Source organism: Pteronotus mesoamericanus, unplaced genomic scaffold (assembly GCF_021234165.1).
Source record: "Pteronotus mesoamericanus isolate MK-2021 breed Mesoamerican mustached bat unplaced genomic scaffold, CSHL_Meso_final contig_94, whole genome shotgun sequence".
NCBI classification, from domain to species: domain Eukaryota; kingdom Metazoa; phylum Chordata; class Mammalia; order Chiroptera; family Mormoopidae; genus Pteronotus; species Pteronotus mesoamericanus.
In genome coordinates, this window is record NW_026555285.1 from 3080100 (window position 1) to 3094600 (window position 14501).

General features: G+C 38.8%; 1 protein-coding gene across 1 annotated transcript in view; it reads right to left on the minus strand.

Moving 5' to 3' along the window:
* Positions 1–9869, minus strand: part of CDADC1 (cytidine and dCMP deaminase domain containing 1) — a 69177-nt gene extending 59308 nt beyond the window's left edge. The window contains exons 1-2 of the mRNA XM_054586337.1: positions 9675–9869; positions 7854–7951 (exon numbers count right to left, since the gene is read on the minus strand). Of these exons, the coding sequence (XP_054442312.1) occupies positions 7854–7951; positions 9675–9756 (180 nt within the window). The 5' untranslated portion in view covers positions 9757–9869. The remainder of the gene's footprint in view (positions 1–7853; positions 7952–9674) is intronic.
* Positions 9870–14501: the final 4632 nt, after the last annotated feature.

Sequence of the window (14501 nt, forward strand, 5' to 3'; positions counted from 1 at the left end):
ATGCTCTTAGATGGCCAACACACAAAATTTTGTTTGCAGCCACTTACCCTGGGCTCCAGTGGAGGGAGGACAGAGTGGAATAGAGCCAAGTGAGGAGAGTCTGGGGCTGGTGGCTCTAGGGGGAGAGCAGAGGGGTCAGCCGCCAGGATCCTTGTGCTGAGTCATACCTCCATACTGCAAAGGCCACCTTTCTTGGGCAAAGCACTCCCCTCCACGCAGCATCAGCCTGGGGGGAGGAAAAAACCCCACCTGTAGGGATCCCTCTCACCAACCCTGCGGAGCTTCAGCCCTGATGAACAATATAGCTGGAGGCTCTTTCAGGGACTAAACCTAACAGGCAGCCTACAGGCAGAGGCGGATCTCTGGGTGCACTGAGACTTTTTGCTGACACACCTCCAGGCCTGATGTTGGTAAAAGTTGGCCTTGGTGATCAGCTAGGTCCTTTCCACAGGCAACCAGGCCCAGCAGAGGGAGCCACATATTGTAGATCACTGAGAGCTTGAAACAGGTCCAATCATAGGCAGTGTCTGACACAGGCCTGCAACAGAGTTCCTCTGAAGAGGCCCAGAACCAACACACCCAGTGGCCAACTTCAGACAAAAAGAGCAGAATCTAATAAGCGGCACAAGCAGCATAACCACAGGGTAGTCTCAGCAGGCACCAAATCCCGCTGAGGCAAACTCCACTTCATGTAGTCAGCACCTGCACAGCAGCATGCACACTGTGTTGGAGGTTGAGCCTCACATAGCCAGCCTAAGGGCTGATCCCACACATGAATGGGCCAATAGCAATCAAGATTCAGTTATAACAAGAAGGCCCACATAAAATGCACAGGCAGCATTCTTAGAGCACCCAGCTCAGGTGATCAGAGACACCATACCATTGGGTCCTACAGGACAAGAGCATAAGGCCACTCTAAGAAGACCAGTAGTCATAGCAGATCTACCTAATATACAGAAGCAAACACAAAGAGGCAGCCAAAATGGGGAGACAAAGAAACAATCCCCAAATGAAAGGATAGGAGAACTCTCCAGAAAGAAGAGATAAATGAAATGGAAGCAAGCAATTTATCAGATATAGAGTTCAAAGTTATGAGTATGAGGATGCTGAACAGCATGAAATAGGACATAGACACCATAAAAAAAAAAACCAGTCAGAAATGAAGAATGTAATATCTGAAATGAATAATACAGTAGAAGGAATAAATAGTAGGTCAGATGAAGAGGATCAAATCAATGATTTGGAAGACGAAGTTGGGAAAAAAGCCTAATAAGAGCAGAAAAAAGAGAAAAAGAATTTAAAAATATGAGGATAGTTTAAGGGAGATTTGGGACAACATGAAGTGAACCAGCATCCACAATATAGAGATACCAGAAGGAGAAGAAAGAGAACAAGGGATCAAGAACCTATTTGAAGAAAAAATGACTGAAAAATTCCCTAACCTGGAGAAAGAAAAGGACACGTGGGTCCAGAAAGCACTGAGACTCCCAAATAAGATGGACCCAAAGAGGCCCACAACAAGACACATCATAAACAAAATGTCAAAAGTTAAAGACAAGGAGAGAATCTTAAAAGCCACAAGAGAAAGGCAGTTAGTTACCTACACAGGAGTTGCCATAAGACTGTGAGCTGATTTCTCAACAAAAACATTTCAGGCCAGAAAGGATTGGCATGAAATATTTAAATTTATGAAAAGCAAGGACCTACAATAAAGGCTACTTTCCACAGTAAACTATCATTTATCATTGAAGGAGAAATAAAGAGCTTCCCAGATAAGAAAACTAAAGGAATTTGTTACCAAAAATCCAGTATTACAACAAATGTTAAAGGACTTTCTTGCTGAAGAAGGAGGAAGAGGAGGAGAAACAAAGGAACACAGTTAAAAAATAAAATGACAATAAACACTATCTATCAATAATCAATTTAAATGTAAAAGGTGTGAATGTTCCAATCAAAAGACATAGGGTAGCTAAATGAATAAGAAAACAAAACTAATATATTATATATACTGTCTTCAAGAGAACCATCTTTTGAAGTAAAGGGATAAAAAAAGATATTTCATGCAAATTGAAAGAAAAAAAAAACTGGGGCAACAATACTTATATCTGACAAAATATACTTTAAAACAAAAGCTATAGTGAGTGACAAAGAGGGATACTACATAATGTTAAAGGGAGCAATCCAACAAAAAGATATAACCATAGTTAATATTTATGCACCCAACCTAGGAGCACCTAAATATGTAAAGCAAATCTTAATGGACATAAAGGGAGAGACTGACAGAAACACAGTCATAGCAGAGGATTTTAACACTCCATTGATATCAATGGATAGATCTTATAGACAGAAAATAAGCAAGGAGAGAGTGGCCTTAAATGACACACTAGGTCAAGTGGATTTAATTGATATCTTCAGAGCATTTCACCTCAAAGCAGCATAATATATTCTTTTCAAATGCACAGGGAACCTTTTCTAGGATAGACCACATTAGAACACAAAACAAATCTCAATAAATTTAAGATTGAAATCATATCAAGCTTCTTTCTGACCATATTGCTATTAAACTAGAAATCAATTTAACCAGAAGAAAACTAAAAACACACAAGAAGACAAGGATGTTAAATAACATGGGTCAACAATGACATCAAGGAAGAAGTCAAAAAATACCTTGAAACAAATGAAAATGAGAACACAACAGCCCCAAATCTGTGGAAAATGCATAGCATTACACACCTATCCCAAGAAACATTAAAAAACTCAAATAAACAATTTAACTTGCCCTGACTAGTGTGGCTTAGTGGACTGAGCATCATCCTGCAAACCCAAAGGACACCAGTATGATTCCCAGTCAGGGCACGTGCCTCCTTTGCAGGTCAGGTTTCCTGCCGGGGGCATGTGAGAAGCAACTAACTGATGTTTCTCTTGTATGTCAATGTTTCTCTCCCTCTCTCCATCCCTTCCCCTCTCTCTAATAATAAATAAATAAAATCTTTTAAAAAATAAAAAATAACCTAACTTTATACTTAAAGAAACTTGAAAAAGAACAAGAAACAAAACTCAAAGTGAGTAGAAGGAAGGAAATAATAAAAATCAGAGCAGAAATAAACAAAATGGAGTCTAACAAAATAATACAAAAGATACATGAATACAATATCTGATTCTTTGAAAAGGAACACAAGATTGACAAAACTTTAACCTGATTCATGTAGAAAGAGAACCTAAACTAGTAAAATCAGAAATGCAAGTGGAGAAATAACAACTAACACCAAAGAAATAGAAAGGATTGAAAGAAAACATTACAAACCACTATATGCCGACAAGTTGGACAATCTGGATGAAATGGATAAATTCCTAGAAACATACAATCTTCCAAAATTAAATCAGGAAGAATCAGAGAATGTGGATAGACAGAATACACCAATGAAATTGAAGCAGTAATTTAAAAAAAACAAAAAACCAACAACTCACAACAAACAAAAGCCCTGGTCTAGATGAGTTCACAAGAGAAATTTACCAAACATTAAGAGAAGAACTAACACCTATCCTTTTCAAACTATTCCAAAAATTCAGGAGGAGGGAAGACTGCTAAGGTCATTTTATGAGAGCAGCATTATCTTAATTCCAAAACTAGGTAAAGAACTTACAATGATAGAAAATTATAGGTTAATATCTCTGATGAACATAGATGCCAAAATCCTCAACAAATTATTAGCAAACTGAATCCAGCAATCACTAAAAACATCATACACAAAGATTAAGTGGGATTTATTCTGAGTATGCAAAGTTGGTACAACATCTGCAAACAGTAAACATGATACACCACACAAAAAAAATGAAAAGATAAAAACCAATCATATCAATAGAAGCAGAAAAGGCATTTGATAAAATCCAGCACCCATTTATAATAAGAACTCTCAGCAAAGTGGGATTACAGGTATCAAACCTCATTGTAATAAAGGTCATATATGACAAACCTACAATCCAACCCCTTGGCAAAAAAAAAAAAAAAGGCTACAAGCATTCCCCTTAAGATCAGGAACAAAACAGGATGTCTACTTTCACCAATCTTATTCAACATAGTACCATAAGCCATAGCCCAGCAATAAGACAAAAAGAAATAAAAGGCACCCAAATTGGAAAGGAAGAAGTAAAACTATCATTACTTGCAGATGACATGATACTATATGTAGAGAACCCTAAAGATTCCACTAAAAAACTACTAGTACTGATAAATGAATTCAGTAAAATGGCCAGATACTAAATAAATATCCAGAACTCAATTGCACTCTTTATGCCAATAATGAACTATCAGAAAGGGAATCTAAGAAAACAATCCCATTCACAGTTAACTTCAAAAAGAATTAAATACTTAGGAATAATTTAACCAAGAATGTAAAAGACTTAAAAAATTATAAGAGACTAAAGAAATAAAATACAAATAATTAGAAGCATACACATTGATCATGGATAGGAAGAATTAACATCATTGAAATCCCTGCCACCCCAAGCAATCTACAGATTCAATGCAATTCCAATCAAGATACCAATGGCATATTTCACAGAACTAAAACAAATATTCCAAGAATTTATATGAAAGCACAGAAGGCCTTACAAACCAAATGCAACCTTGAAAAAGATGAACAGAACTGGAGGAAGCATGCCGCCTAATATCAAACTATACTGCAAGGCCATAGTAATAAAAACAACATGGTACCAGCATAAAAACAGACACATAGATCATGAAACAGAACAGAGAGCCCAGGTATAAACCCATACCGTAACTGCACATATCGGTCCAATCATACAAACATTTATAGGAAAGATATGTGCAAAAAGTGATGCTAGACCACCTTCTTTCACCATACACAATAATAAACTCCAAATGGATTAAAGATTTTAATGTTAGACTGGAAACCAGGAAAATCCTAGAAGAAAACAGGCAGTAAAATCACAAACATTTCTTGTAGCAGTATTTTTTCTTATATATCTCCTCAGGTAAGGGAAATGAAAAATAATAATAAACCAATGGGACTACAACAAACAAAAAGTTTTTGCACAGCAAAAGAAAACAATTAAAATTAAACAACAATCCACTGAATGGGAGAACACATTCTTTGATACATCTCAGAAAGGCTTATATATCAAAAATTGATTAAAAAAACTTACAAACTCCAACACCAAAAAAATAATCCAATTTAAAAATGGGCAAAGGACCTGTATAGACACTTCTCCAAAGTGGACATACAGATGGCCAATAGATATATAAAAAGATGCTCAATGTCACTAATCATCAGATAAATGCAAATTAAAACCACAGTGAGAAATCACCTCAAGCCTGTCAGAATGGCTGTCATGATAAAATCAACAAACAACAAGTGTTTGTGAGGACATGGAAACAAGGGAACCTTTGTGTACTGTTGATAGGAATGCAGATTGGTGCTGCCACTGTGGAAGGCTGTATGGAGTTACCTTAAAAAATTAAAAATGGAAATGAGACAGCATAGGGATTCGGGCAGGAATGGAGACTACTTGGTGGCCAGGAAGCCAAGTTAAGATGAGGTAGTCAGAAAAAATCTGGGATGAGCTGACCACAAAGATGTCAGCACTCCTCCACTCCCTTCACAAAAATGCAGTCCTAACTGATTTTTATCTTCCTCTAACTGCCTGCTTAAACTACTGACATGCACGCACAGCTGATCAAGGTTTGACTTTCCTAGGGTGGTGGTAATGAGCAGTATGTCATCTTGTCCCCACAAGGCAGGCTTGGACATAATTACCAGGAACTCAGCTGGAAAAGGAAGTCACTCAATCCTAAAATGCAGAATTCCAAAAGCCTACCTTTTTCTAAAAGCCCATCTTTTTACACAAGCCTGCTGAGTCCCCAGCTTATAAAAGCAGCCGAGCAAAGCCAGCACCCTCCATCCTCAGTCAGTTCAGAGAACCTTACTTTCCTCTAGGCTGCCTCCCTTGTCCTCGAGCATACGCGTAATAAAATCTGCCTGGAAATTTCTCTGGGGTTTCCTTTCAATTTCTAGCTTGGGAAACCCAAGTACCCCAATGCAGGTAATGCCTCCACCCAACTTCACCTTCTGACTTTTGAACCACAAATTCTCACTCCTCCAAGATTTTCCACTTGGCGTCCCTTGGCTTCACAAACGTAGAGGAAAAACCATTCCATGATGTGACCACTGTCTGTCCTGCAACCAGGACCTGGATGAGATGGACATTGTTTTCTTCAAACCCCCCTTACAAGTGACCTGATGGTAATTCATGTTCATTCTGACATACATAAGCAATACCTCCCCGACCTCCTGCTATGTGCTGGTTCTTGGAACAGGTTGTTCTCTTCACCTGGTCAAGCATGTAAAGTAGTTCCCCTATCTGGTAGCATTCACATACTTGTACCCATGACTATCCACTCCTTTACCTTATAAAATTCTCTGCCACTTGCCAAGTAACGAGGGGCCATTTTGTACTGTAGTCATCCAAGACACACCCTGTATGTAAGCTTCCCTTAATAAACTCTATTGATTACCATACTAAGGTAGCCAGCCTCTTTCTACACTCTTTCCCTGCTCTCCACTTCCAGAGGGAGATTTTCAGTCTCAGGGTTTTTCACTGGGTCTGTGTGTATGCACGGTAAATACCAACTCATTCTTCGTGTGCAAATGTAACCTACTCCATGAATCCTTCCCCTACTTCCACATTTAGACCCTGTCCTCAGTCTTCAATCTTGGTAGCATCTCTGCTTGTATTTTGTACTGGATTCCACCATCTAATTGTATCTTAATTGTTTAAATGCCTTGTTTTTGTTCCATTGGAAAGTAAAGACTATGTCTTTTCTTTTTGTATGCCCAGTGCCAAGCACACAAATTCATCCACAGTAGAGAATGAAAAAGGGAAAGGAAAGAGGATGGTTATGAATGGCCTCATACTGTGAGAATTTAAGGATTTACTAAGTCTTTCTGTGGAAAATCTGAAAAAACCTTTTAGCAGAATTATTGGCAAGTTGAAAACATCAATAAGCATATGCAGAATACAAGTACAATTTTATAAGAGGAAAAAACCCTTATGCTTAAAAAAGATTGAAGGAAAGCACCAAAGTGTTAAAAGTGATGTTGTTAGAATGGTGAGAAGCCACAGGAAGTTTTTTCCCCTTTTCCTCTATTTTCAAAAATGTCTTAAATGCTTAACTTAATCTATATTATTTTCTGTCATGACTTTGGCCCCTAAAAATTAATGGCAACATTCTAAACTTCCAAATCTACCAAACCCAAGTGGTGAGAACCATGCTACTCCATACATGGAGGAAAATGCTGCAAATATAGCACTCTGCCACCCTAAGGATAAGAGATAGAAAAAATCATCTCTTGATCATCTCTTTTGAGATCCAAAAAGAAGAGAGACTACTTACATGGAACAATAGCATTCATAGATTACCTATTATGAGAGTAGATGCTAAGGGTTATACCAAATAAAAAAATACATGATCTCTATCTTCAAGGACTTTACAGTTTGATGGGAGAGGGGAAAAACTACCCAGATGATATGCAAACAGTATACAACTGAGTGATAAATTGTGTGGTATAGGCAATAATCTAACTGGCCTAATCAACATAAATACCATTAATATCTGATAAACATAGCACAATCAGAGACAGTAACTGTTCAATTTTTAGACTGGAAAGATGAGCTATTACAGCTAGGAGTTACAAATATCATGCTAAACCATAAAGATATTTTGCAAATTGTAAGGTTTTGGGGTTTGTTTTTGACATAAACTGGAGCAATAAAATGAAAATTTAGACCATAGATTTTCTAAATGGTTAGAATTATCTAAGAAAAAAATATACCTGAGATTTTTGTCTTTGGGCTTCTACTGCTGGGAAGAGCTCCATCCAGAGACTGAGCAGAGTGAAAAGGTTGACTTTAGAAAGCCTTGGTATTTGACCTGCAAAAGAGAGGACAGACACTTTAAAATTTTGCTAATGGCTTAAATAGGAACTAAGCTCAATGCCACTTGGGTGCTGCAGCTTTAGCTCAGCTGCTTTAGCAGGAGGAAGAGAAAAAGGATAAGAGGACAAGAAAATCAAAGTGCTTTCATATCAGGAAACTGGTCACCACCTCACTTGTAGTGACCTCCTCTGGCACTTTCTAAAGTTGGGAGGGACCTCTTTCTCCAGCCCTCACACAGCTAAGGGAACAAGAAGATACCAGCCGTGGGAATAATCCAAGAAAGTTATGAAAAGTCCTTGCATCTTATGTCATCATGGAGCAAGCTTTTCTTTCTTTTTTAAATTGTTGACACTATTACAAATATACCCTATTTCCTCTCTCCCTTTTTCCCTCTCCACCCAGACCCCATACCTCACCCCAAACTTTACCACATTGCTGCCTGTGTTCATAGGCTATGCATATATGTTTTTTGGCTGGCTTTTCTTTGGACTGTGGTGTTACAGAAAGAGCAGTAGTTTCAGCACAGTACTGAAAATGCGGTGACCTCTGAAGGTAAAGCAGTTGAAATATAGGAAAGCATGATGTGTGGTTGTGGACAGCAGGACCAATAAATAGGATTGGTTGGGTCAAGATAGGATAAGGTATATAATAAGACAGCATCACTCAGTGTCAACCAATATGGCTGCTAACCAGCCATGACACTTTGGCTCAAGAAGGAAACTAGTTCAGCCAGGCACCTTGCCAAATGCCTGCCAGGGCTGCATACCCTAGATACAGGCACACATACTCACAGGGTTCTGGGAGCTCTTGGCCCTGGTCATGGAATTTTCCAGCTTATTTGAATGACAAGTTTTCAGGTATAATTGGGGTGGACTTCAGACTACCACGGAGACAGCTGAGTTCCACACACCAAGGTGCTGCCCCACCCGGTGCTGATGATCTGACTGCCCTGCCGCCAGAGGCTCTGCTCTGCTGGACCCAGGACTTTCTTTGTCCTGCTGCCCACTTGGCTCTGGAAATTCTGCCTTGTAAGCCATCGACGGCTCCCCCAGACTACTGTGCTGCCTCCCCTGTGCTGTCTCCCCCATGGCGGGCTGACACTCTGGGATTTGGGTTTGTTACCCCCAATTCTCTTGTGTGATGTTATTATTGTTATTAGGTTAGTATAGATTTGGGTTGAATCTACACTAATAAAACCTGAGTAAATAGCATATTTGTTGCTATGTTGGCTCCCAGTTATTTCTCCGTCCCAAAGTCACCTGTGGAACTAGTGGTCCTACAGGTGGCTGGGCGCTTTCCGTGGTTAAGGCCTGGATCAGACCACCCCAGTGGGAACCATAGCCTGGCTTATAAGACTATATGGAGAAACACATGCTCGCGACAGTGGTTAATTTGGAAATCAAGTCAAAAGCACGGCTTGGGGAATTTCCAGGCTTGTCATTGTCCGAGATCCCAGCTCTTGGTCCAGGGAGGAAAAGTAAAGGGCCGCGCGGCGCGCCGGGGAGGGGGGGGGGGCGCGCACCGGTAAGCGGGCGATTTCAAAAGCCGGTGCAGCCAGACTAGGGAATCCCGCTGAATGAAGCGCCCAGGAGAGAATGAGACGTCTAGGGGGAGAATTGCAAATGAAGAGGAAGGCAGGGAACCTGGGACTGAACGGGCTGCAGAAACACAGGACAAAGCAAAACGCTGCGGTTGTAGGAGCGGTCTGAAGCACTCACCGGTCATGCTGTCAGTCTGGGTGCTGACTGACCGCCCGGCCCCAGCGCTTTCCAGATTTTGCATCTGCCCTGCTTCTTTCATCTCAAGCCTAGTGGTCCCTTCAGCCCAGAAAACCTCTCGCTGCTATACATGATCTAGGTCCCAGATGCTCCACCTCCAGCCTCCTCCCAGGTGCTGCATAGCAAAAGCCAACCGGTCTCAGCCAGATGACCTAAGCAGCCCGACTGTCACTTCCGGGCGCTTTGTGTGACATCATACCAAGGCGGGACACCGTGGTAAGGGCTGGCCCTCCGGTGGGCGACTGGTTGGTAGGATATTCTATGCAGTAAATAATTTAGGGCCAGTTTTTGGCTGTCTTGGTATTTGGCTTTCTTCCTTGGTTTTGCCAAAGTAAGGTTCGGGAAGGATGTCAACTTGAAGTCCCAGCTTGCTACAAGTTGATGAGGCCTGCTCGGACTTGAGTGTGCATCAGAGAAGGAATAGAAATGGAAACCTACCCAATCTGTCATGGTCACGGCCTTTGAAAATCTCTGAAAGGAAAGGGGTAGGAGCCGGGTAGTCCAGGTGGTTGTTAACATCAGAGGTTAAGGGATATTCTGCTTTGTAGATCCTGAAAAAGAATATTCCTACTAAAAAAGACTCCTGGTGGCCAACTGGGCTCAAATTTAATAGCAGAGCCCAGCAGCAATTTCTAAACAATAGCTTCTTGTCCAATGGCATTTCAAGGATATGACTGACTAAACTGCCTCCCTGTACTGTGTTCCTGCCATCTGAGCTAGCACCTAAAAAGGAGTTTCTGGAATTATATTTCGTCCAATAGGACTGAGACAAAGAATGGGAACTGTGCAGCTATAATTCTATTAGTATTTGTACTGACCAATCAGGACTGTGCTTTTTTGGGACACTCAGTTTTCCGGGACTTGAAGTCCTCAATTGCAATCAGGGACCAGGGGGCATCTCTGACTCTGAGAGTGCACTTTCCTTTTTCACCAAAGATGGAAGACTGGGTTTCCCCAGCTGGATGAATTGAGCTGTAACACTATTGAGCTGTGCCGTTCAATAGCATGGTAGTGCTATATTGCAATCGAGCTTTTTGCACTGAATAAGGTTTACTTCTTCACACCTCGAATTGGGGATTCTTGTTGACATTGAACTGGCACCAACAATCATTGGTTGACAGCTTCTTATCAAACACATGAAGACACTAAAAGGTAGAACTGTGATTATGAGAAAGGTAAGGGCAGGAAGAGGTAGCAAGTTCCCCCTAGAATGTCTGAGAAGTACCTGACATTGTAGATTGGTACCCAGTGCATTTTATTTTATAAGTGTCCCAGGCATGACTCAAAATGAAGATCCTCCCTCCCTGTGACTCAGCCCAGTTTCATCACCAACTCATTCTGTCATCACAACGTGAAATACTGACAAATAACAAGACATAAAAACTGCTTTTGGAAAGCAAAAGCTGAAGGTTATTAAAGTACATTATTTTGTAAAGGAAGGAAGTGAGTAATCTTCAGTGTTGAAGGGTCTGGCTCTAGTTCATTAATTTTCACTACTGTATAGTATTTCATTGTAGCTATATACCACAATTTATCCATATTTGAGCTAAGGGACATTTTCACCATCTCCAGCTTTATGCTATTGCAAACAGTGTTGCTATAAACATTTTTGTATCTATTTCCTTATGTTCTTATAAAAGCATTTCTTTAGAGACTAAATTTAGGAGTAGAATTTTTTGTGTTGTTACTATCAATTTACTAGATAATGCTGAAAAGTTTTCCAAAGAGATTAGACCAATTTATTATGTAACTCTATATCCCCACTAATTCTTGGTATAGTCAAGCATTTAATGTTTGCCAATTTGATTGGCATTAAAGAGTATCATTATTTTGATTTTCCCTTATTTTTAAAATTAAGTTTATCGGAGTGACATTGGTTAATAAAATTATATAGGTTTCAAGTGTGCAGTTCTATAATACATCATCTGTATATTGCATTGTGTTTACCACCCACCTGATTTTTACTTTGGTTGAACATCTTGTCACATATTGGTTGGCCATACATGTGTCTTCTCTATGAAATGTCCATTAACCACTTGTCTACATGATTGTTTTTTATTTCTCATTCACTTTTAAGCATTCTTTATATATTCTGGGTATTTATTCTCAGTAGTGTATATATATGATAAATATCTTCTCCCATTTGCCGCTTGTTTTTTCACTTTATATGTCTTTCAGTGTACAATTCTGTATTTTAATGTATCAAACAGCAATAATTTTCTTTAATGGCTTTTATATCTTTGTATCTTTTAAAAAATGTTTCCTACCCAAGGTTACAAAGATATTCTTTTCTATTTTCTCTAAAAGTCATAAGATTGTCCTTTCACATTGCAGTCTTGTGCATGTAGAATGGCTTTTTGTGTATGATGTGAGGTAGAGGTCTGACTCTATTTTCCATTTGGATAATCAACTATCTTAGCACTATTTCCTCATTGATCTTCAATGTCACCTCTGTCATAAATCAAATTTCCCTATACACATGAGTCTGTTTCTGGGCTTTGAATTATGTATTATTGGTTTATTATACCACTCCCTCAAAAAGAAAAACCTTTATTTTCTTCAGAAAAATGTTGGATATTTTTGGCCATTTAATCTTCCATGTAAGTTTAAAAATCATATTGTCACATTCTTCAAAAAATTCCAATGGAATATTGCTTGGAAGTGATTGAATTTTAGATAGCTAGATATCCTATTCCTGAATATGGTATATTGGTGTGAACATGTAGGTTGGATCTTCAAATTGTTTTCTAAAGATTTTATAATTTTTTCCACAAAAATAATATATAATCCTATTTTTATTTTAATCCTATTTTGTTGCTATTGTAAATGACATATTTTAACAATTTTTATTTGCAAGTGTTTGTGGCTAGTATATAGAAATACAAGTGATTTCATATATTTATTTTAAATTGGGCCATCTCCCTAAACTTTCTTATCAATTCTAATACCAATTTACCTTTAGTTTCTTTTGTTTTCTAGATCAAAACTATATCATCTATAAATAATGACAACTTTATTTATATCTTTATATTATTCAAATATTTTATTTCATTTGGTTGTCTTAATTCACTCTAGGGATCACCAGGGTAATATTGCATAGATGAAATGGTAACAGACATCCTTCTTGTTCCTGATTTTAAAGGAAATTATTTTAATGTTAAAGTATGTTTTTTTACTGTAGATTGTTGATAGCTGTCCATTATCAGATTATGAAAATTTCTATTTCTTTTAAAAATATCAAATGTTGAACTTTATTACGTGCTCATTGTAGAGTAAGTGGAGGCAGTCTGGCTCCTGCACCCAGATGCATGGGTAACTGGAGGGAGCAGCTCCTCACAACCTTGAAGGAATCTAATAAAGCAGTGTTCTCACAACCTGGAGCCTGGGTCTCACGGCCTTGAGCCCGGGTGTGATACACTGCTCTGTAACCTTGAATAGGCTTGCATGTGCAGCTCATGCTAGGTTACTTCACTTTCTGGCCTGCAGCCTGCTTTGTTCAGGGCTAGTACTTAAGGGGTAGGAACTTTGGACAAGGCAGGAAGTTGGGGTGCCGACTTGGACATAGGCTGAGGCCTGTGTGATTTCCCCAGACACGGGCTTTTGGCCTGTGTTACTCCCTTGACATGGGCGTGTGGCCTGTGTGACAGCACTGACATGGGCTTGCGGACTGTGTGACTCCCCAGACACGGGTTTGTGGCCAGTGTGACTCTCCCAGATAAAGGCATGTCAAGCATCCCTACAGCTACACACATCTTCTGCTGTCTGCCTGAATCTTGAGTGGACCTGCCCAGCCTAGAGAGGCTGAAACACACTCATGATAGATGCCTTTTATCAGTTTAAGTAAAGTCCTTTCTCTACCAGCTTGAGAGAATTACCATAAATGAATATTGAGTTTTATTAAATGCATTCTCTGCATCTATTATGATGATGATCCTATACTTTTTCTCTCTTAATTAGTTAATGTGGTGAATTATACAAATATATTGCTTAATATTAAGTCAGCTTCTGTTTCTTTGGTAGATCCATATTAGTCATCATGTGCTATTTTTAATTCATTGCTGGATTGAATTTTCTATATTTCATTTAAGATTTTTGACTCCATGAGTGAGCTTAGTGTATAATATATCAAGTTCTTTTTTTGGTTTTGATGTTATAAATAGGCCACCCTCATAAATGAGTTAGGTGGTGTTTCCTAGTTTTCTTTTCTAAGGAAAAATTTGTTTAAGATTGGAATTACTCATTCCTTCAATGTAAACTAAAACTTTCTTGGAAAAGCCATCTGAACCTGGTTCTCTCTAAAGTAGAAAGACACTTTATTACTAATTAAATTCTTTTGTTGGTTAAGGGACTACTTGGACTGTCTATTTCTTCTTAGTCAATTGCCAAGTAACATATTTTTATTGAAATTTGTTAATTTTATGTTTTAAAATTAACTGGGATATATGTGTTTAAAATGCTTTCTCGCTCTTTTAATTTCAAGAACTTTCTAAATTCAAAAATAAGAAACAATTCAAAAAATGCCCAAAAGACATGAATAGTCATATTACAAAAGAAGGTACACAGATGACAATTAAACATATGAAAAAAGGTTCACCATTGTTAGCCATTAAAGAAACGCAAATTAAAACCACAGTGAAATACTGTAACCAAGCAAATCGGGTTTGGCCGTGCAGTGCCTTGATATATGACCCAACAGTTAGTGTTGAAGGAAACAGGTTTTTATTTACAGGATTCCAACCTTGGGGGTGTTGACAGCACTCCTGCTCA